The sequence below is a fragment of the Mercenaria mercenaria genome, chromosome 16 (genome assembly GCF_021730395.1).
Source record: "Mercenaria mercenaria strain notata chromosome 16, MADL_Memer_1, whole genome shotgun sequence".
NCBI lineage: Eukaryota > Metazoa > Mollusca > Bivalvia > Venerida > Veneridae > Mercenaria > Mercenaria mercenaria.
In genome coordinates this window covers 32,814,072-32,838,574 of record NC_069376.1, presented here as the reverse complement: position 1 = coordinate 32,838,574, position 24,503 = coordinate 32,814,072, and the positions used below count along the sequence as shown (strand labels likewise).

General features: G+C 37.4%; 1 protein-coding gene across 1 annotated transcript; it reads right to left on the bottom strand.

Annotated features, from left to right (window-relative positions):
* On the bottom strand, positions 1-23,995 carry LOC123541565 (F-box only protein 10-like). Its single transcript, XM_053525857.1, has 16 exons — positions 23,763-23,995; positions 21,924-22,434; positions 20,043-21,249; positions 18,809-19,014; positions 17,886-18,056; positions 17,250-17,331; positions 16,177-16,244; positions 15,343-15,479; positions 14,695-14,765; positions 14,080-14,232; positions 12,285-12,391; positions 11,297-11,459; positions 6,466-6,635; positions 4,873-5,010; positions 3,685-3,869; positions 1-474 (listed from the first exon to the last, which is right to left on the bottom strand). The coding sequence occupies exons 1-16, from the start codon at positions 23,909-23,911 to the stop codon at positions 276-278; spliced, it is 3,717 nt and encodes a 1,238-aa protein (XP_053381832.1). The 5' UTR covers positions 23,912-23,995; the 3' UTR covers positions 1-275.
* Positions 23,996-24,503: the final 508 nt, after the last annotated feature.

The window sequence follows — 24,503 nt, the reverse complement described above, 5'->3', positions numbered from 1 at the left end:
CTTTGCCTAATAGCAATGAGGTGCAAGCGCCATGAAGCCTGTCACCTTGGCCATTCGACTGTAGCATGTATTGTATGTGACTGTCAAAATGTATAAACTTTTAGTACTTCTTTCCCATACAGAATATCACATTTTGTATTATATACCACTCCTCATGGAATGTTATGTCCCATTACTCCCCAAAAGAAAAAGATATGTGGCTTTGTTGTCAACAAAACAATGTATCCCTTTATAGAATGTGTGTGACAAATAAATGTAGAGTACATGTGTACTCGTCATATAATTATACAAAATCTAGAGCCCCTTTCACAGTTGTCAGCTGGTACACTGACTCTTGTAATTCTTGTGACATGCTGACTGGGCGTGTATGATACCTGAGGGGGTGTGGTCATATGAGGTCGAGGGGCGGGGTCTACAAGCTGCCATCTGGTGGTCCCTAGGGGAGACATATCCTCCTGGTCTTTTCTTACTGGTCTGAAATAAACACAAAAAAAATTAAAGACATGTTGTTACATAATCCTTCTTTGAAAGAGATTTAGTTATGTTCAAGTAACTGCCATTTTATTGCTAACAGAACAAGGCAGTCTGAAAGACAGCTAAATCCCCCGCCACTGCTATGGATAGTGAAAGGGTAAACCTTTGATTTTAGCTGTGACCTTGACCTTGCACTGACATGGCTGACTCATGAATTCTGCACAACGTCTTGATGAGGTGATCATTTGACCCAGGTTTCATGAAAATCCTTCAAGGGGTTTAGGAGATACAGAGCTGAAACCTTTGACTTTCAGTTGTGACCTTGACCTTGAGCTGACATGGCTGACTCATGAGTTCTTGATGAGGTAATCAGTTGATCCAAGTTTGATGAAAATCCTTCAAGGGGTTTAGGAGATCTACAGAGTGGACACCAAATGGAAGGCTCAAACTTTCGACCCTTAGTTGTGACCTTGACCTTGAGCTGGCATGGTTGACTCATAACCTCTGCACATCGTTCTGATGAGGTAATCATTTGACCCAAGTTTTATAAAATTCCTTCAAGGGGTTAAGGAGATATAGAGCGGACATGAAATGGAAGGCTCAAACCTTTGACCTTCAGTTGTGACCTTGACCTTGAGCCGACATGGCTGACTCACAAGTTCTGCACATCGCCTTGATGAGGTGATCATTTGACCCAAGTTTGATGAAAATCCTTCAAGGGGTTTAGGAGATATAGAGCGGACACAAAATGGAAGGCTCAAACCTTTGACCCTAAGTTGTGACCTTGACCTTGCACCAGCATGACTGACTCATGGGTTCTGCACATCGTCTTGATGAGGTGATCATTTGACCCAAGTTTTATAAAATTCCTTCAAGGGGTTTAAGAGATATAGAGCGGACACAAAATGGAAGGCTCAAACCTTTGACCTTGAGTTGTGACCTTGACCTTGAGCTGGCATGGCTGATTCATGGGTTCTGCACATCGTCTTGATGAGGTGATCATTTGACCCAAGTTTTATAAAATTCCTTCAAGGGGTTTAGGAGATATAGAGCGGACACAAAATGGCAGGCTCTAACCTTTGACCTTGAGTTGTGACATTGACCTTGAACCGACAAGGCTGACTCATGGGTTCTGCACATCGTCTTGATGAGGTGATCATTTGACCCAAGTTTCATGAAAATCCTTCAAGGGGTTTAGGAGATATGGAGCGGACACGAAAGTGTTACGGATGGAAGGACAGACGCAGACCATTCCTATAATCCCTCCGCCACGGCGGGGGATTAAAAATACCATTTTTGTGCCATTCTTTGCCTTAAAATAGAGAAATTACTCCTGGGACATTCTAAAGAAGGGAAACTTACTCTGTAGAAAGTCTCAATTTATAAAGGGAAATTACTCTGAAAAACATTCTTTGCCTTAAAAAAAACAAGAGGGCCATGAGGGCCCTGTATAGCTCACCTGACCTACTGACTTAAAGATCATCAAGATAGTTTCATTAAGATATGGTCATATAATAGGCCTCTAAAGTGTTAACTAACTTTTCGTTTGATTTGACCCAGTGACCTAGTTTTTGACCCCACATGATCCAGGTTCGAACTTGGCCTAAAGATCATCAAGATTAACATTCTGACTAAGTTTCAAGAAGATATAGTCATAAATGTGGCCTCTAGCGTGTTAACAAGCTTTTCCTTCGATTTGACCCGGTGACCTAGTTTTTTACCCCACCTGACCCAGATTTGAACTTGACCTATAGATCATCAAGATTAACATTCTGACCAAGTTTCATTAAGATATGGTCATAAATGTGGCCTCTAGAGTGTCAACTAGCTTTTCCTTTGATTTGACCTGGTGACCTAGCTTTTGACCCCAGATGACCCAATATCGAACTCGTCCAAGCTTTTATTGAGGGTAACATTCTGACCAAGTTTCATTAAGATTGGGCCAAAATTGTGACCTGGTGACCTAGTTTTTGACCCTACATGACCCAGATTCAACCTGGACTTTGAGGTCAACATGATTAACATTCTGACTAAGTTTCATGAAGATACAGTCATAAATGTGGCCTCTACAGTGTTAACAAGCTTTTCCTTTGATTTGACCTGGTGACCTAGTTTTTGATCCCACATGACCCGATATCGAACTAGTCCAAGATTTTATTAAGGGTAACATTCTGACCAAGTTTCATTAAGATTGGGCCAAAATTGTGACCTCTAGAGTGTTAACAAGCTTTTCCTTTGATTTGACCTGGTGACCTAGTTTTTTACCCTAGATGACCCAATACTGAACTCGTCCAAGATTTTATTTAGGGTAACATTCTGACCAAGTTTCATTAAGATTGGGCCAAAAATGTGACCTCTATAGCGTTAACAAGCTTTTCTTTTGATTTGACCTGGTGACCTACTTTTTGACCCCAGATGACCCAATATCAAACTCATCGAAGATTTTATTGAGGGTAACATTCTGACCAAGTTTCATTAAGATTGGGCCAAAATTGTGACCTCTAGAGTGTTAACAAGCTTTTCCTTTGATTTGACCTGGTGACCTAGCTTTTGACCCCAGATGACCCAATATCGAATTCGTCCAAGAATTTATTGAGGGTAACATTCTGACCAAGTTTCATTAAGTTTGGGCCAAAAATGTGACCTCTAGAGTGTTAACAGTCAAATTGTTGACGACGGACGACGACGGACACAGGGCGATCACTAAAGCTCATCTTTGAGCACTTCGTGCTCAGGTGAGCTAAAAACTAACTCCTGAGACATTCTTAAGAAGGGGAACTTACTCTGTAGCAGGTCCCAATTTCTTAAAAGAAAATACTCTGCAAACCTTTTTAATTAAAGGCATACGCTAGAATTCTCTGTACATGAGATGGGCGAAATTTTTTCCAGTAATAGAATTTTTTAAACTTTGGATACTGACTGACAATCATCTAAGAAACAAAAATGTGCAATAAAAATCATAGGTCACCAGTATTGAAAAAGAGTAACTGCCCTTGAAAAAGGCATTTTGGGGGAAAAAAATGTCTTTTTCAAGGGCAGGTAACTCTTTTTCAATACCGGTGGTGACCTATGATTTTTATTGGATATTTTTGTTTCTTAGATGATTGTCCTTCAATATCAAAAGTATGAAAAACTTCTATCATTGGGAAAATTTTCATTCCGAATTCTAGCGTATGCCTTTAAATAAAATTCTCAACTAAAGAAACCTACTGTGTAGACTGGCAGTCTGGTGTGGGCAGGATTTGGTTACTAATTTTGCTGCATTGTGATTTATCATCCACACTGATAATTTTATCTCCCTGTCCATAGAAAATATTGTCCTCTACTTCACAATTCTTTATATCTACCAGACATATAGAAAAGTCTTTGCTGGAGTATATACGATTCTGTCTGATCTGTAACAAAATTAACTGACAGATTAGTTTCAGTGTTATGAAAGCATTTCTTTTTCTTTTTCACATGGCATATTGTAAAACTTTGGTTATTAATGTAAGTGTAATGTACTCCAACGAAGTTTGTGAAAAGATCCTTTGGAAGCATAGAACATACTGTAAAATCAATAAATTTCATGGGCATAAAATTTCGTGGTTTTGGTCAAAACGGCAATTTCGTGGGGATATGAATTCGTGGATATCAACTTTTGAACATTAAATGAATGGGAATTTTACTTGTTTGTTGGGATTAAATTTCGTGGATTAACTCAACCACGAAATCCACGAAAATTAGTCCCCCACGAATATTAATGACTTCACAGTAACCAAGCAACATTACAACAGACTAAATTTGAAACTGTGCGTGAAAGGTAATGAAATGTGCAACACCTCTCACGCCCCCAGCACTGGTTTTAGCAGCTTAAGACTGCTTTCTAGATGTTTCATAAGTAATAGTAGCACCATATCTCCAGAAGATAATCTGAAGTTATGTCTTATATTTACAGTTTAGCTTAATTTTTCTTTTCCCATTGTTTTAACTAATTCAATGCAGTTTTTTTTTTAACCCTTAGCCTGCTGGTGGCAGATGATTCTGCCTTTGCGACCAGTGCAGACCAAGATCAGCCTGCACATCCGTGCAGTCTGATCATGGTCTGCACTGTTCGCTATTCAGTCTGTAAATTTTCAGTAAACACCCCTTCAAATGATAAATGTTACTGTCCAAATTGAAAGATGGACCAGTCCATTATAGAAATTTAGCAGGGTAAGGGTTAAAGTTCCATTTTATAGATCTGTGTAATGCACTATGATGTAAAACAATCGGGAGTTGTGATATTTGGAATGTTCCGCCTTTATGAGACGTCATAGCAATGTGAGTTCATTAGAAACTGCAAACACGCGAGTCATATCAGTTTATCATAGCAAATAATTTAAAATTCCACTAAAAACACAACGTACATGTACTTACTCTCACTTTACTGGACTTTAATAAGTGTATAGCACTACGATTATTTCCTAAGATATCATTCTCTATAATATCAACCTCACTCTGACACCATATCCCATGATCCTTGTTGTCAAAGACACCATTGCCATGGATATCAACCTGTAATAGACAGTGAAACATTTAGACTACCTGACTCCGAATGTAAAAACTTTTCTTTCCAATATATCTGAGGTGTAATAAAACATGCACATTAACAGTCACTTGCAAGTAAAGACCATTTTAGACTCTGTCATCAGTTTTAGACAAGAAGAATTCAAAGTTTTCCATATATCCACACAGATAAAAAACCAGGAAGTCATTTTGTTGTTTTTTAATTAAAGAGAATCATTTGACAGAATCTGGTTATGAGTCACCAAAGAAACATTGCTCTCAAATTATTTTGAAATCAGACTAACAAACTCAGGAGAAGATTTTAAAAAGGTTTCCATACATGTATATCACTACTGAGAATAAAAGCCCGCCATCCCCCACCCTTAGCACCACATTTTTTAACGAAACAGAATGACCTGAAGGACTTTGGCATACGGTCACTTACTGGACATTGCTTAGAAATTATTTTACAATCTGGCCATCTATTAGAGAGAGATTTTCCATAAAATCACAATAAGGATCATTGCTGATAAAATATTTTGAAATCGGGTAAGCAGTTTCAGAGAAGAAGAGTTTTAAGGTTTTTCATATAGCCATATTGGGAAACTAGCCCTGCCCCCCTAATGGCCATGTTATTAATGAAACAGAATGATTTGAAGAATTTAGTAAAGGAACACCTAAGGAACATTTCCGTGAGCCTACTTCAAAATCCAGTCTGGAGTTTATCAGAAGATTATTTAAAGTTTATCCTTTTGGGAACCATAACCTAGATTTGAAGGAATCTGAAAGAGGACCACCCAAGGAACATTCCTGTGAAGTTTGGTTCAAATTGGTTTGGTGGTTTAGGAGATGTTCTTTAAAGAAACAGTGGATGGCAGACAAACGGACATTCAATGTTCCTAGAAGCTCACCATGAGCACTTCTTGCTCAGGAGAGCTAAAAAGACACATATCTGCTATAACTTGTTATATTTTTTTAGTTGTAGATGCAGATGAGCATACAGTATTTTAGAAATAGAGTAAATAATGCAGAAGAAAATACTGTCTTTGCAGTACTCTTTCTTTATACAAGCGTATTAAATAAAGAGAAGGATATTAACGTGCCTAAACAGAAATGATGTCATGACGTTTCAGTGACACACAACAAAAAAGTTCCAGTTTAATTTAATCATTTGTAGTTATGTTTTTTTCCGTAAAATTATTCATTTTGAACCAAGAGATATGCTATAAGGGATGGACAGCAACCATATCAAGATATTTGATTTTTATCACATTTTACTTAAGAATATATAATCAATGCAAGAAACGTTAGTTGTCATTAACAAAACCAGAGTAATCTGGAGGAATCGGGCGGGGGGATGCCAGATGGATTTTGCAGGCATGGGTAAAATCACAGGAAATGCCAGTCAGGCGTGCAAGAAATAAACATTACTTACAAAATAATGTTTCAGAAATGCATGCATACCTTTCCCTGACCAGACACAATGATTCCTGAACCAGAATTACATGTCAAACTGTTGTTCCTCACTGTAGAGGGAAATGGTTGGTCGACTGAGAGACCGTCCGATTTGTTATCTTGTATCAGATTGTTCTCTATCATCACAGAATCTCCAAATTGCACTGATATACCCTTACCTAGATATACAAGGAAAGAACATGAGAATCAAAACTATTGTGTTAACCTGAAATATATCCCCATCCAAGTGACATGTTCATTATGTGGTATTTCAACAGAAATCATGTTTATTATGTGGTATTTCAACAGAAATCATGTTCATTATGTGGTATTTCAACAGAAATCATGTTTATTTAAGAAATAATATATCTCATCGGCGATTTGTCGCTGAATAAATCACTGTTTGGAGTTCAGATGCGAAGGAATTATATCACGAGGGCGCAGCCCGAGTGATACAATACTATGCATCTGAACGACAAACAATGATTTATTCAAGAGCAAATCACTAAATGAGATATATTATTTCAATTCTAACACGTTACCAAGGACTTTAAAGTACATCCTTGTTGGCATTCATTAAATACTTGCCCATTTTCAATCGGTTTCTTTTCCAGCGTGCCGCTACGCCGTTTCACGCTATGAGGTAATAATTGTGATGTCAGAACAGTGAATTGTTGTTTAATAATTCACTGTTTCCAGCCTTCTTTGTTTAATAGGAAAATGAATTGGATCGTGTTAGAATATGTGGTATTTCAACTGATGTTACATTCATTATGTGGTATTTCTACAGAAATTATATTCAATATGTAGTATTTGTATAGTACTTATATCCATTATGAGGTATATCTGCACACTTTACCTTTTATATGGTATTTCTACAGAAAATACGGTCTTTTTGTGGCATTTCTACACAATTATGTTCATTATTTGGTATTTCTTCAGAATCTATTTTCATTATGTGCTATTTCCACAGAATTTCTATCACCTATGTGACACTTCTACAAAATATTTACATTCATATAATAGTGCTTAAACAGTATCTCAATTACCTGGTCCAGTATGTGATAACAAGAGGACCATGATGGTCCTGAATCGCTCACCTCTTCCCACATGATCCAGTTTTGAGTATGACGTCGTTTTTTCTATTATTTGACATAGTGACCTAGTTTTTGAGCACATGTGACCCAGTTTTGAACTTGACCTAGATATTATCAAGATAAAAATTCTGACCAATTTTCATGAAGATCCATTGAAAAATATGGTCTCTAGAGAGGTCACAAGGTTTTTCTATTATTTGACCTATTGACCTAGTTTTTTAAGGCACGAGACCCAGTTTCAAACTTGACCTAGATATCATCAAGGTGAACATTCTGACCAATTTTCATGAAGATCCATTCAAGGGTATGGCCTCTAGAGAGGTCACAAGGTTTTTCTATTTCAAGACCTACTGACCTAGTTTTTGATTGCAGTTGACCCAGTTTCGAACTTGACCTAGATATCATCAAGATAAACATTCAGACCAACTTTCATACAGATCCCATGAAAAATATGGCCTCTAGAGAGGTCACAACGTTTTTTCATTATTTGACCTACTGACCTACTTTTTGATAGCACGTGACCCACTTTCGAACTTGACCTAGATATCATCAAGATGAATATTCTGACCAATTTTTATGGAGATCCATTCATAAGTATGGCCTCTAGAGAGGTCACAAGGTTTTTCTATTTTTAGACCTACTGACCTAGTTTTTGACCGCACATGACCCTGTTTCGAACTTGACCTAGATATCATCAAGATGAACATTCAGACCAATTTTCATGAAGATCCATTGAAAAATATGGCCTTTAGAGAGGTCACAAGGTTTTTCTATTATTTGACCTACTGACCTAGTTTTTGACGGCACGTGACCCACTTTCGAACTTGACCTAGATATCATCAAGATGAACATTCAGACCAACTTTCATACAGATCCCATGGAAAATATGGTCTCTAGAGAGGTCACAAGGTTTTTCTATTATTTGACCTACTGACCTAGTTTTTGAAGGCACGTGACCCACTTTCGAACTTGACTTAGATATCATCAAGGTGAACATTCTGACCAATTTTCATGAAGATTTCATGAAATATATGGCCTCTAGAGAGGTCACAAGGTTTTTCTATTTTTAGACCTACTGACCTAGTTTTTGACCGCACGTGACCCAGTTTCGAACTTGACCTAGATATCATCAAGATGAACATTCAGACCAACTTTTATACAGATCCCATGAAAAATATGGCCTTTAGAGAGGTCACAAGGTTTTTCTATTATTTGACCTACTGACCTAGTTTTTGATGGCACGTGACCCAGTTTCGAACTTGACCTAGATATCATCAAGGTCAACGTTCTGACCAACCTTTATGAAGATCTTGTGAAATATATGGCCTCTAAAAAGGTCACAAGGTTTTTCTATTTTTAGACCTACTGACCTAGTTTTTGACCGCACGTGACCCAGTTTCGAACCTGACCTAGATATCATCAAGATAAATACTCAGGCAAACTTTAATACAGATCCCATGAAAAATATGGCCTTTAGAGAGGTCACAAGGTTTTTCTATTATTTGACCTACTGACCTAGTTTTTGATGGCACGTGACCCAGTTTCGAACTTGACCTAGATATCATCAAGGTGAACGTTCTGACCAATTTTCATGAAGATCTTGTGAAATATTTGGCCTCTAGAGAGGTCACAAGGTTTTTCTATTTTTAGACCTACTGACCTAGTTTTTGAAGGCACGTGACCCAGTTTCGAACTTGACCTAGATATCATCAAGGTGAACATTCTGACCAATTTTCATGAAGATCCATTGAAAATTATGGCCTCTAGAGAGGTCACAAGGTTTTTCTATTTTTAGACCTACTGACCTAGTTTTTGATGGCACGTGACCCAGTTTCGAACTTGACCTAGATATCATCAAGATGAACATTCTGACCAACTTTCATAAAGATCCCATGAAAAATGTGACCTCTAGAGTGGTCACAAGCAAAAGTTTACGGACGGACGCACGGACGGACGACGGGACACCGCGCGATCACAAAAGCTCACCTTGTCACTTTGTGACAGGTGAGCTAATAAACAAGAGGACCATGATGGTCCTGAATCGCTCACCTGTCCCAACATGACCCAGTTTTGAACTGAGTATGACGTCGTTTTTTTTCTATTATTTGACATAGTGACCTAGTTTTTGAGCTCATGTGACCCAGTTTTGAATCTGACCTAGATATCATCAAGATGAACATTCAGACCAACTTTCATAAAAGATCCCATGAAAAATATGGCCTCTAGAGAGGTCACAACGTTTTTTTCATTATTTGACCTGCTGACCTAAATTATTGATGGCATGTGACCCAGTTTCAAACCTGACCTAGATATCATCAAGGTGAACATTCTGACCAACTTTCATGAAGATCCATTCAAAAGTATGGCCTCTAGAGAGGTCACAAGGTTTTTTCTATTTTAGACCTAAGACCTAGTTTTTTGACCACAGCTGACCCAGTTTCGAAAATGATCTAGATATCATCAAGATGAACATTCAGACCAACTTTCATGCAGATCCCATGAAAAATATGGCCTCTAGAGAGGTCACAAGGTTTTTCTATTATTTGACCTACTGACCTAGTTTTTGAAGGCACGTGACCCAGTTTTTGAACTTGACCTAGATATCATCAAGGTGAACATTCTGACCAATTTTCATGAAGATCTTATGAAAAATAGGCTTCTAGAGAGGTCACAAGGCTTTTCTATTTTTAACCTACTGACCTAGTTTTTAAATCACAGTTGACCCAGTTTCGAACTTGGGCCCAGATATCATCAAGATGAACATTCAGACCAACCTTCATACAGATCCCATGAAAAATATGGCCTCTAGAGAGGTCACAAGGTTTTTTCATTATTTGACCTACTGACCTAGTTATTGATGGCACGTGAACCAGTTTCGAACTTGACCTAGATATCATCAAGGTGAACATTCTGACCAATTTTCATGAACATCCATTCAAAAGTATGACCTCTAGAGAGGTCACAAGGTTTTTCTATTTTTAGACCTAATGACCTAGTTTTTGACCGCAGCTGACCCAGTTTCGAACTTTATCTAGATATCATCAAGATGAACATTCAGACCAACTTTCATACAGATCCCATGAAAAATATGGCCTCTGGAGAGGACACAAGGTTTTTCTTTTATTTGACCTACTGACCTAGTTTTTGAAGGCACGTGACCCAGTTTCGAACTTGACCTAGATATTATCAAGGTGAACATTCTGACCAATTTTCATGAAGATCTTATGAAAAATACGGCCTCTAGAGAGGTCACAAGGTTTTTCTATTATTTGACCTACTGACCTAGTTTTTGAAGGCACGTGACCCAGTTTCGAACTTGACCTAGATATCATGAAGGTGAACATTCTGACTAATTTTCATGAAGATCTTGTGAAAAATATGGCCTCTAGAGAGGTCACAAGGTTTTTCTATTTTTAGACCTACTGACCTAGTTTTTGACCGCACGTGACCCAGTTTCGAACTTGACCTAGATATCATCAAGATGAACATTCTGACCAATTTTCATAAAGATCCCATGAAAAATGTGACCTCTAGAGAGGTCACAAGCAAAAGTTTACGCACGGACGCACGGACGCACGCACGGACGGACGCACGGACGACGGACGACGGACGCTGCGCGATCACAAAAGCTCACACTGTCACTTTGTGACATGTGAGCTAAAAACTGGCACAAGTTTGTTTTTTATTTGACCAACATTCATATTGTCTTACTTTAAAAGGCAAGGTGAGAGATCTGTAGATACCTTCATTATGGAAGACTTTGTTATATTCTATGGTTGCCATGGTAACAGTTCTCTGCTGTTGGGAAGTCTGATCATCTGTAACCACACCTAGGAATTCCAGGCTCCGCTGACTGGGGGTGTCTTTCGACTCAACCATCATTGCCTCATTCTTATGACTAGAATCCTAAAATCATGCAAGGGTTGATCAAGATGTTATGTCAATGTGTCCATTATGATCTTTCATCCTCATATTATAACAGAAATTACATCAAGATGTACACTAATCAATGTACCCGCCCGCTTAGCTCAGTAGGTAAGAGCGTCGGTCTACGGATCGCGGGGTCGCGAGTTCGATCCTCGGGCGGGGCGCATGTTCTCCGTGACTATTTGATAAACAACATTGTGTCTGAAATCATTAGTCCTCCACCTCTGATTCATGTGGGGAAGTTGGCAGTTACTTGCAGAGAACAGGTTTGTACTGGTACAGAATCCAGGAACACTGGTTAGGTTAACTGCCCGCCGTTACATGACTGAAATACTGTTGAAAAACGGCGTTAAACCCAAAACAAACAAACAAACAATTATGAGAAGATAAAGGTACAAGGAGTTCGGATTAGGGAGGTTCCACTGTACTTAGATAAAAAGTTTTGTTGTCTTCTTTCCATTATCCAGTGACAATGCTTTGGGATCAGCCCTTGTATTAATTTAACAAAAGCCATTTATTACTGATAAAAATCAATAGCTTCAACTCGGCTTATAACTTCTAAAACAAGCTGCTGAGAATGAGTGATTTAGGATAACAGTCAAATGACAAAAAAGAACATCTGCCACTTTATATTATCATAGTCTGTCAAATTGCTGAACTTTTATTTTGTTACCATCTGCTAGGGAATGTCAATAGTGACTCTATTGTGAAAATAACTTTTTTTTTACTTTTTACATCTCAAAATGTACTCATAACTTGCACATATTTTATTTATTACACTTTTCAAAGATATTTTTCACATACCATTCTATTGACTAAACAAATGCCCGTATCTCTGTTGCTGTGAATCTCGTTGCCATGTATCAATGGTTGATGGGCGGCCATTACCCATACACCACATCCTGCATTCCCTAAAATCAAGGTAGATTCAATATTTAAACATTCAAATAAATCAATAGGTAATGGGCGGCCATTACCCAAACACCACATCCTGCATTCCCTAAAATCACAGTAGATTCAATATTTAAATATTCAAATAAATCAATGGTTGATGGGTGGCCATTACCCAAACACCACATCCTGCATTTCCTAAAATCACAGTAGATTCAATATTTAAATATTCAAATAAATCAATGGCTGATGGGCAGCCATTACCTATACACCACATCCTGTATTCCCTAAATTCAAGGTAGATTCGATATTTAAATATTTTAAAAAATCAATGGATGATGATCCCGGTCCAGGCACTGGAAATTTCTGAGATGCTCTTGAGTGTCTCCCACCTAACTAGAGGCCTGTACTGGTTCTTCCCAGGAAAGACGGCTTCGTGTGTACCGGTGCTATACACCTGGCACGTTAAAGTTTCGGGTAACCCGATCCTACATAGCGAAACCCGCCGATCCTAGCGTTTTATGTCACGATTCTGTCAGTATAATCATGAACATGTTTAACTAATTCAGTGTTTTAGCTTCAAAATGATACAAAAAATCAAAACGATTATAATTTAGACCGTCGCAATTTTATCTAAAAATAGCAGGTCGTCCCATTTAAACACGTGACGCGCTGTTGTATCACCGCCGCCATTTTGAAAAATTTCAATCGGCGTGTAAAAATCGTCGTGTAAAATGCAAGTAAGGCAGACTTAAACCTTTATCAACATGAACTTGTGCATCAATCATACGTTTTTCTTGATTTTATTATTAACTACTTCAAAATTTAATTCGAATACGGCCGATTGTGGATGAAAACCGATTCTGCGGATGGTCTGAAACGTCGTAGAAAATATTATGAAAAGATCGACAATATCTACAAGTTTGGTAGTGTTTTCGAAAAAAAAAATCTACAACTTGTTACATAAAACAGGCGTAAATAAAAATGAACAAAAGATAAAAAGATATCACATTTACGCCTAATACAAACTGTTAATCCGTAGCGATGATCCCAGGTAATTATGCATTGCAATTTTCTTGTTAATTGGACATCTTTTGACATGCATCTGACATACTGACGCCTGTGGCAAACTGTTAATAAGTAACGATGGCCCCTGCCAATTATGCATTGCTATTTTCTTGTTAATTGGAATTCTTTTGATACGTGATAAACTAACATGACATGGTTTTATTCTGTATGTCTGGTTCATATTGCCCAAAATCAAAGAAACTTATGTTGAAAAAAAAATACAATAATTTACGAATATTCGAATTTGATTTTCATATTCGAATATTCGACCGATTTTCGAATATTCGAATATTCGAACATTCGTTCCCATCCCTAGTAGCAATTCAAATACTACAAGGAAACTGTAATTCCCAAACCCAGGTGTCAACGTTTTCTAACCTTTCTCTGCTTTTTTGAAACAGGGACCAAACTCATCAGCTACTTAATTTATGTCATATCTGTTTACTAGAGGAAGTCTGATACCATAATAGTAGAACTACAGTTACTATTGTACCTCCTCAGCCGTTGTGTTCTTTGATTGTAATATTGTACTTTATAGTTCATTTATGGTTCCACTTTCACTTTCTACAAACACTATAATGATTCAATATACCACTGTATATCTGGTTCCTAGCATTTTCATACATAAGTAGGTCAATACCAGTAATAATGTTGTGTTCTATGGTTCCCCTCCCGCCTTCTCCAATCACTATACCATCCGATATACCATTGCAAACAGTGTTTTGATGAATTATTGGTTCCCCTCCATGGCGAATATCAATACCTCCCCACTGGTTCCCCGTAATCACATTGCCTGTAACAAAAATATTGTTCAATTAAAAATTTTCTTAACAGCTCACAATTTTTCTGCAACACAATGACTCAGCTATCAAATACTTTATATCTAACATTTTTATTACAAGATTTTTCATGTAAAGTATATTGCAAAAGAATTCAAACTCCTAATTTTCTAAACAAAATTCAAGATAAAGCCATTAAATGGTTTTTATATAATTTAGGCAAAATAAGATTCTCAGATTTAAAAACTTTTGTTTAAAATAAGTATACCTTCAAAGCTTATGTGAAATTCTTTAAAAAGCTAAATAACTCTATACAATAATCAATTCTAATACAACAATTGCAGAACATTTAAAAGTAGAACTCTGGGAATAATCAAAGGAAAGAGAAAGCAAAAGCCATTTTGTGGTAAATCTAGGTATTTCTGCCACCATGTATGAAAACATGTCCCATGTGAATAAATGCAACAAGCACTTACTGTGAATATATCCTCTTCCAGACTCGTTCACAGCAATACCTGCAGCCCTACCACTGTATATCTGGTTATTGCTGAATATTGACAAAAAACAGGAGTAAATTATAATTTCATCTCTGATAGAAAATTTTAAAAGACTCAAAAAACAAGTAAAGGAGGTACAACTTAAAGCTGTATCTTTTTTTTTTTTTTTTTTTGCAGTCAAAGTCATATGGCTACTTTCTAGCTTTAATCATGGAGGACCGAAGGTGTCCTTCTGGATATTATTTCGAGGCACATATCTACACAAGCAGAGCCCAAAACAAAAGAGGTACCCAAGGAGCAAATAATTTGAAGCCAAAAGCCTTAACCGCTAAATCACAGAGACACCCCCTAAAAGGTATCGACTCAATTAGCCTTAGTAGACACATTGGTCAAGAGAGCTATGGTGCTTTCCTACAGATACATGTATGAAGGTCCTGGGGCACTCAAAAGCTCTACAGAGTTTATTTTCATTGTTTCATAAAGCAACAGTAAATAAAATTTACCTTTACCTTTAGCCACCTAAGCCACAGAAGCATCCCCTTAAAGCTATAGACTCATTAGCAATTCTAATCTGTGCAGAACCTACCCAATTAACATACTATTAGCAATGAATTTAAAAGAAGTTACCTGACAGTAGGATTTCCCCTATACAAGATGTAGACACCAGCTTCTTTATTCTGATATATATCATTATGTTTGATCTGGCCACGCCCACTTCCAAGAACCACAACTCCGGATCTCTTACCATGATGTATTCGATTACACTGCAAAAAAAATTTGTTCAAGAAATGGGAATTTCCATATGTGTACCTGTACATAATATGTATCAATACCCTTCAAACATGTATTAAATCCCTATATATAAATCCCTAGACATCTAATAAATATAAAAATTGTCAGAAAAAATTAAACAAATGGCTCGCTACTGAAAAATGTAAAACCCATTTTATTTCGTGCCCACAGAATTAACTGATTCAACAGTACCTTAGCTAAAGATATTTCAATGCTAATGAATATACAGAAGTATATATCGAAAAAAGTACTGAAACAACAAAAGCTATTTGGTTGGAGCAAAAGTTCTTCCAATATTAGCAGTCAGCCCTCCCAAGATCATTAACACTAAAATGCCTAAGGAGAACACATCTTTTGTCATTTAACAGGTCAAGATCTAATAAACATATAGCTAAGAAATGCATTTAAACTTCTTAAAGTCTAGCTACAAAGATTGGAAAACCAACATCTGATACTGTGAAATCAGTAATATTCGTGGGGGACTAATTTTCGTGGATTTCAATGTTGCGTCAATCCACGAAATTTAATCCCAACGAACAAGTAAAATTCCCATTCATTTTATGTTCAAAAGTTGAAGTCCACGAATTCGTATCCCCACGAAATTGCCGTTTTGACCAAAACCACGAAATTTCATGCCCACGAAATTAAATGATTTTACAGTATACTAACCTGTACAATAGGATCAGCATTTTTCCTGATGTCAATGCCAGCCTCACAGTTTGAGTGGATATCATTTCCTGGAAAACATAGCAAACACATTCTGAAAGACTATACAAGTTATTCTAAATGTACTCAACAACAGACTTGGTTTATTATCTCTATCACAGACTGGGTAAATCTATTAAATCACAAACTGAGAAAACGTACTCAATCACAGACTGGGTAAATGTACTCAATCACAGACTGGGTAAACCTATTAATCCACAAAATGAGAAACTGTACTCAATCAAAGACTTAATAACTGTACTCAATCACAGACTGGGTAAATGTACTCAGTCACAGACTGGTTTGTTTGTTTGTTTTGGGTTTAACGCCGTTTTTCAACAGTATTTCAGTCATGTAACGGCGGGCAGTTAACCTAACCAGTGTTCCTGGATTCTGTACCAGTACAAACCTGTTCTCCGCAAGTAACTGCCAACTTCCCCACATGAATCAGAGGTGGAGGACTAATGATATCAGACACAATGTCGTTCATCAAATAGTCACGGAGAACATACGCCCCGCCCGAGGATCGAACTCGCGACCCCGAGATCCGTAGACCAACGCTCTTACCTACTGAGCTAAGCGGGCAGGCCGAATCACAGACTGGGTAAAGGTACTCAATCACAGACTGGATAAATGTACTCAATCACAGACTGGATAAATGTACTCCATCACAGACTGGGTAAATCTATTAAATCACAAACTGAGAAAATGTACTCAATCATAGACTGAATTAATGTACTCAATCATAGACTAGGTATATGTACTCAATCACAGACTGAGTCGATGTACTAAGTCATAGACTGTACATAAACTTTCAACAACCTACCTAGGTGGGGATGAATGATTTCAGACACAATGTTTTTTATGAATTCATCACAGAGAACAAATGTCTTGCCCGGGGATAGAATTCATGACCAATCAGTAGATCTGCACTCTCCCTATTGAGCTAAGAGGGCGGGTTTGTTTTTTTTCTGTCACTACACCTATATCTTCCTATCAAACTGAGAAAACTTGTAGGAAATGATCACAAAACAAACCTGTAACCAGACCGGATGCAGCCAGTCTCATAAACACGCCAGAGGTTCTGCAGTGGTGTATCTCATTCTTCAGTACTACAGTCTGTAATAAAACATGAAGAAACCTGGTCTGCATTCATCTGCATACTCAATTTACCCAATGAACTAAACAAATTTATATGAAAAATAACTTTAAAGTTCAGGCCAATCACTTACCCCTGAGTTTACTAATATTAATTCTAATATTTGAAGACACATTCAAAATTAAATTTTCTAATTCAAGTATGACAGTCAAAATTCCCGGGAATTAAGTACAGCATTCATTCACTTCTTGAAATCATCTGCTCAGGACCAACCGTCATAAACATTTCAAGCCTGAGCCTTGGACTTAGAGACTCCAAAACAATTAAAACATTTGCATGACTTTTAACACTTATGAATTGCATTCCATCAAAATCTCCTTAAAAGCTGCCATCAAAATTTGTCAAAATGTTTACAAGCTTATGCTGACAGACTGAATACAACAGCTGCAATGCTCTATCTTTCATCACACTTACCGAAATTGTGGGATCATTTATTTTTATGGGCAAAATGTTTCTCCTATAAATATCAATGATTTTGCAGTATTTGAAAAACAGACCCAACAAAATAACTTACCCTTGAATTCTGAATACAACGTATTCCATATCCGACACTGTTTATTTCACTTTCCATGACAATCGCATGAGCCTGCAGACTGACCATGACAGCACCTTTACTCTGAGTGATACGACACTTATGAATAAAGCAGCCTCTAACCTCACTTAGTACTTGTTTCATATCACTGTCCTAGAAAACAAAGTCTGATGTCAAAAAAGTTAAACACACCATGACAAGTCTATGGTTAAAAGTGGTCATGTGGTGGTCGATGACTTCAAATCACTTGTTCCTCGTCCATAATGGTTTGAACTTTGAACCATGTGAGGAAGCCATCCAGTCTGATACAGAAAGGCTGGAATTTGTACAAGAGGGGCATCAGGGATCTACTAACCCAGTCCTATCATTGCCAAATGACCTACCTGCAAGTCCAAATGCTTTGCTTAAGTGCTTGACATTAGACAATATGCGGAAAAAATTATGGGTTTTGGCCCTCTAACTATATACAGATGATCTGAAGTTACAAAGCTATAACTCTTGTAGTGTTCAAGAGAAAAAAACTTATATCACTTATGTTCAGACTGGTTCTACATCCCTGTGTAACATTGATATGAAAGTTCTACATAACCATACAATATCAATATGTTCAGACTGGTTCTACATACCAGTATAATATCGTTATGTTCAGACTGGTTCTACATACCTGCATAAGTATGTCCAGACTGGTTCTACATACCTGTATAATATGTTTAGACTGGGTCTGCATACCTGTATAATATCAATATATTCAGACTGGTTCTAAGGACCAGTATCAAATAAATATGTTTAGATTGGTTCTATGTACCTGTATGGTTCTACACATCTGTACAGTATCATGTTCAAACTGGTTCCATGTACCTGTATAATTATATTAATATCAATATTTCCAGACTGGTTCTACATACCTGTATAATATCAATATGTTCAGACTGGTTCTGGCTGTTTATGGAGGCAACATCAGCACATTCCTTTTGTGCTGAGAGTGACCTCGGCTGGTGTCTCTCTGGGTATGTCAACATGATCACAGATTCCTCGCTAGATGAAAACTCGCTGTCATTATCACTTAATGGTAAACTCTCATCCTCAGAGGAAGATGTGGTGCTGGCTCCATCTGAAACATGTGAATTTATCAAACTAATTATACAGGTAGATTGGAGGAGTTTATTTTACACAGATCAATCATAATAGAGAAATTTCTTTTTACTGATATGCATAAAGATTGCTTCCTAGACTTCTGACCAGTAAAAGTGCATAAGTAACTGAATCTGAAGACAGCCTGCATATGTGTGTAAGCTTTCAGGTTAAGAGCTTCTTTTTCCAACAATTTCTCTGTCATAAAAATGACCGTGTCTACTTGTAGCACTGAGTACAATGCCAATGTTTATAGTGCTGCTTCACTGAAATATCACCCCATAGACAGGTGACATGATACACCACCCAGACACATTATACTGACACCAGGCTGACCAATCAAAGAACTATGCTCTTAACGTTGACTGCCAAGCAAGGAATCTACTAGCACCAGTTTTTACGTCTTTGGTACGACATGGCAAGGGAGCAAACCCATGACCTTCTCCACTCTCCTGGTTACAGGAGTTGATTTACAAACCTCATTTAATAAGATTCATACCTATAATTGCCAGTTACAGAATCAGCATCAGTCAAGTAACGGCATTGCCATTTCTGGAGACCTATACAGTATTTGAGGGTGAATTTTCTTAGCATTCCAAAGGCAGATCTACCAACTTTTGATCAGCTAGTCGCTTGTTTCTGAACATCAAGTTTTCATATGAGTTATGTGTACACATTTAATGGGATGTTACCAATGAAAAGTGTGCATTGTAACATAACATCAGAAAAGTTTACTATTCAAACAACTGCCGTATGTGTAAAATTTTGCCATTTCTGTAATTTCGGAAGTACATGCTACATTGGATCAATTGAAACAAAAATAAAAGATCAGAGTATATTATATATAAGATATAAATTGGGGCATAATTATTTCCATTTACATCAGAAATACGTGGTTAAGTTTCAAGAATGTGGGGAGGCTGGAAACTTTAACTTTCCCATATATTTCATACCCCAATGTAAACTACTAAACCACAATTATTTATTTCTTAACTATTTGTAACTGACCAGAAGAGTTGTAGCTTCCACCATCCTCCTCCTCTGACACATCATTACTGCTTGCTGTATGCAAAGAAACTTCTGAACTTGATAAACTACGCTCCCTGTGTGCACCCACACCCTGTGCTCCATCACCATGACGATCTGGATCTACGGTATTCTTAGAGGTCAATGAGTGCAGATCAAGTGCTGGGACTTTAACCCTGTTATTTTCGTCATCTGGATCACTGTCAGATTCAGAATCAGAATTTTCTTTCTCTTTCTCTTTTTGTTGATTAGTGCCTAAAAACTGCTTAAAAATAATATCATCTTCTGCAAAGTTTGACCTTTCACCTACTTGTGACCTTGCAAGGTCATGTTCTTCATCATCACCAATAGTGCTCTCCCCTGATGTACCAGGGTTACTATATTTAGCACAGTCTGACACAAAATTTTCAATTCTTTTGAATTTTTCCCTATGATGCTCTAGGAAATTTGTACTTTTATCATCATTTAAGCTACCCTTTGGAGGTGAAAGCATGTTTTTTGTGCTCACAGTGCTGTTTTGTGCATGTGCTATGGTACCTGACTGAATAATATCATTTGCATCTCCTTCATTGTCAGAAATGCTACGGATATCTCTTGAATTATGGGTAATATTGGACTTATGAGATCCAGATGCACTCTGGGAAGCATGTTGCCTTGGTAACAGTTGAATATCTGCTCCACCTACTGCTCCTTCAAGAGCTGTTCCATGCGACTGCAGAGACATGTTACAATAATGACCTTCGATGTCATGGGAACCGATATCCTGTGACAGTCTGCGCCGAATAGCGTCAGTATCACTAGACATTTGTCTGTGAATGCCACTAAATTTCTGCCCCGGTTTTTTATGGATTGTTGCAGTAGAAAGAGAGTAAGCTGACTTCGGAATCAATAAATCGGCACTTTTTCTTCGATCTGGTTTCTTCTGTAATGTACACGTTGACATTATCTTGTTATTTAATGCCCAAAACGTCCAGTTTTTATCATCCTTCGGATATCCCTCCACAGTAATAGCGGCCGAATCTGTCTGAGAGAATTCACAGTTTTGTATTATACTTGCGTTAACATGCTGTAGTATGACTGTTGCATGTCGAAATGTACAGAAGGACATGGCCACGGATCCTGGGTTTTGAACATAAACCATTCCGTCCTCCATGATACAGTTGTCCACCTGCAGATACCCTGATCTCACCTAAGAATACGAAAACAGGAATCTGATGTTATCATATACGTGAAATTTTACAACTTCTCTAGATATTCAACTGAAATCTAACCAGCAATATAAAAGAAATCAAGATTACTGGTAATTACTTTAAAGGCCTTTAACACAGCCAAATCTGAAGGAATCAATGATAAGCACAAAGCTGTACAATTTTAATAAATTTTAAACAAATTCATAAGTATCTTGACATAGCATGGAATCTTATAGTTGCTTGCTAACTCCTGTTTTAGGTCAAGTCATTCGTATCAAGGGTATATTTATTTTGCCCGATTTGCACTCATTTTAGATGTGCTCATCAGTTTCGTACACCTGCGGGACATGCCGAATAGCTCGACTGAAACACTGCATTTTGGTGTACCAATCATGTCTTTTTGGAAAGCCAGGTGTTGTATCAATTAAGCTCATCTTATGACACTGTGTGCATTTGTTCAGTCTGAATGTACTTCATTAGCCTAGTTTTCTATGTCATAATATTAATTATGAAGTCAAAATTTATTTTGACATATTCAAAAGATACCAATATAAATTGGTGTTATATTGGAAGTATGAAACACAGTTGAAATGTATGATACATGGACCCAGATGTGCAGGTGGAAATGTATTATCAAGGGAGATAATCATTCAACAGCTCATTAATAACTTACCTTCAAAATAAAGTTTGTAAACCATGGTGCTCTAAACACAAGGTTACTAATTCTTCCAGTAACAGCTGTCTGCTCTATACACACCACTAGTATTACGCTTCCAAGTTCACCGCAACCTACCAACTCGAACGGAATTTTTGATGACATTTCAAACTGTTCGTCATAAATGCCAGGATACACTTCAATTCTATCAAAGTCATTAGCGACAGCAAGAGCACCTTTCAGTGTTTCGTATTCTTTTCCAACACCAACAGTGATAGTTTTACGAAGTTTTGTACGTTTGAAAACCGACATGCATGTCACCGAAGCAGGACTTTTGTCTATTTGCGTCCAGAAAATGGAAGATATATACTGTTCTTTATAAGCTTGTCGCCATGAGTGAGGATGCGAGCTGAGGTTGAGAGGCCAGTACGGGTGCCGCCAACTTGTGCTCAGCAGGTACAAGTCCCGCCATTTGGTGCTGTCCAAACTCAACACAACTTCATGCCAGGTTTTGCACACCATTGCACTTCTGAAAACAAAAAGGTTCTATCTCTTGTAAATTAAAAAAAAAAAAACTGAAGACAACAAAACAGGCATAAATTTGAAAAATATGCATTTATTAAATTTAGCTTTCTGCTCAAAACAGTATAAGAATATTTCACTGTTTGAATATCCATCTTTCGGGTAACTGTTTTTGTGATAACTCATCAGGGCCTTGTTACCACTAAACAGTTGAGCCAGATATATTTCTATCTACACCTACATGTATAACCAACGATAAAATTATTTTTCTTGCATATGGTATTCTTCAAATAACAGGCTAAATGAAATAAAAGAAATACTTTTCTTTTAAGCACCTTTTTATTACAGCAGAGTATGAATTTATGCTTTGATTAATTATTTACGAGAGTCAATTGTCATTCTTCAGTGCAAGACAAAATTTTCTAGCATTCGTGAACACAGGAAAATCCTGACCGTCATGCAAGAGTCCATTTCAACATTACTAACAACGCACACCAGACCCTTACCGGTACTTTCGTATATCTCTGATACACATATTCTCACATTATTACTAAACTACCTGCAGTCTGCTATAACAAAAACTTATGCTGACAAAGGAGACTATTTTTTCTTACAGGTAAATAAATCAAAACCATTTTTTTTCAGTCATTCTTAGATTCTTGAAGAAAAAGAAAATTAAAATGTTTTGTTGGGTTTAACATCACATCAAAAGAAATATAGGTCATAAGCGACTTTCCTGCTTTTGACCATGGAAGAAGACCCCAGATGCCCGCTCCTTATGGATAGGCGCCTGTGTAAAACCAGCAACCTTCCATAAGCTTGCTTGATGGCTTCCACACATGCAGAATTCTACACCCATTGAAGCAAAGCGTTGAACCCATATTGTTGAGAGGCAAGTGATTTGAAGTCAGTGACCTCAACCCCTTGTCCTTGGAACTCCCTTAGAAAATTAAAAGGTTTGAAATCTAGGTCTAAATTTAAGACGTTGATATATACTGGCCCAGTAGTGGTAAGAAACCAAGGAATACTGATTACCTAAACTACTGATCAATAACTGCAATACTTTTGAAAAAAGTTAAAGCAAACCTCCTGAAAAAGTTTAATTGCCATTAAGCAGCTTTAGCCTGCTGGTGGCAAGTGATTCTGCCTTTGCGACCACTGCAGACCAAGTTCAGATTGCACGCTCGTGCAGGCTTGTCATGGTCTGCACTGTTCACTATTCAGTCAGTAAATTTTCAGTGAACATCCCTTTTGAATAATAAATGGTACTGCCAAAAATGAATGATGGACCAGTCTATTTTAGAAATTTTGCAGGCTAAAAAGATAATATCTTACCTGCATAAATCTTCGGCCGAGAGGTATGACAGAATGATGGCCCATATTTCATATGGCAGGCCTCGTTTGTCACCAGGAAGTACCTTACTACCAGTGTCTGTCTTTATTGTGATGGCACTTGATATTGTCTCTCTATCCAAACGGTCCATCTTGGCGATATTCCGCTATAAATAGTCCATCTTTACCACATTCCACACAACTGAAAAACTACAAAAGAAATCCAAATTTTCTTACAAACACACCCGTGTTTTAAACTTTAATGGGTTATTAGCCCCTATGCAGTAGTTTTTACCTTTTTTCTTTTCAAAAAAATAAATGGTGTTGAGCAAACAATGTCAAAAAGATAAACAAGAGGGCCAAGATGGCCCTAGGTCGCTCACCTAAGAAGCACTCCATAACAGTGTAAAAAATGTTTGACCTAGTGATTTCATGGAAACAAATATTCTGACCAATTTTCATTAAGATTGGACCAAAAAATTGGTCTCTTGCGATAAAACAAGCATTTTCTTAGATATGACCTAGTTTTTGATCCTAGATGACCCATGTTTAAACTCGACCTAGATTTTATCAAGGCAATCATTCTGACCAAAATTCATGAAGATCAATTGAAAAATACATTCTCTATCGCATACACAAGGTTTTTCCTTGATTTGATCTAGTGACCTAGTTTTTGACCCGAGATGACCCATTTTCAAACTCAGCCTAGATTTCATCAAGGTAATCATTCCGACCAAAATTCAT

What these genes read in the sequence shown, in the direction of transcription:
- LOC123541565 (XM_053525857.1), bottom strand. Translation starts at nt 23,911, where the DNA reads ATGGACCGTTTGGATAGAGAGACAATATCAAGTGCCATCACAATAAAG. An exon ending in AGAACACAACATTATTACTG is followed by an intron (nt 12,392 to 14,079) that starts GTATTGACCTAC and finishes CCTTGATTTTAG; the next exon opens with GGAATGCAGGATGTGGTGTA. An exon ending in TAAAGTCCAGTAAAGTGAGA is followed by an intron (nt 3,870 to 4,872) that starts GTAAGTACATGT and finishes ATTTTGTTACAG; the next exon opens with ATCAGACAGAATCGTATATA.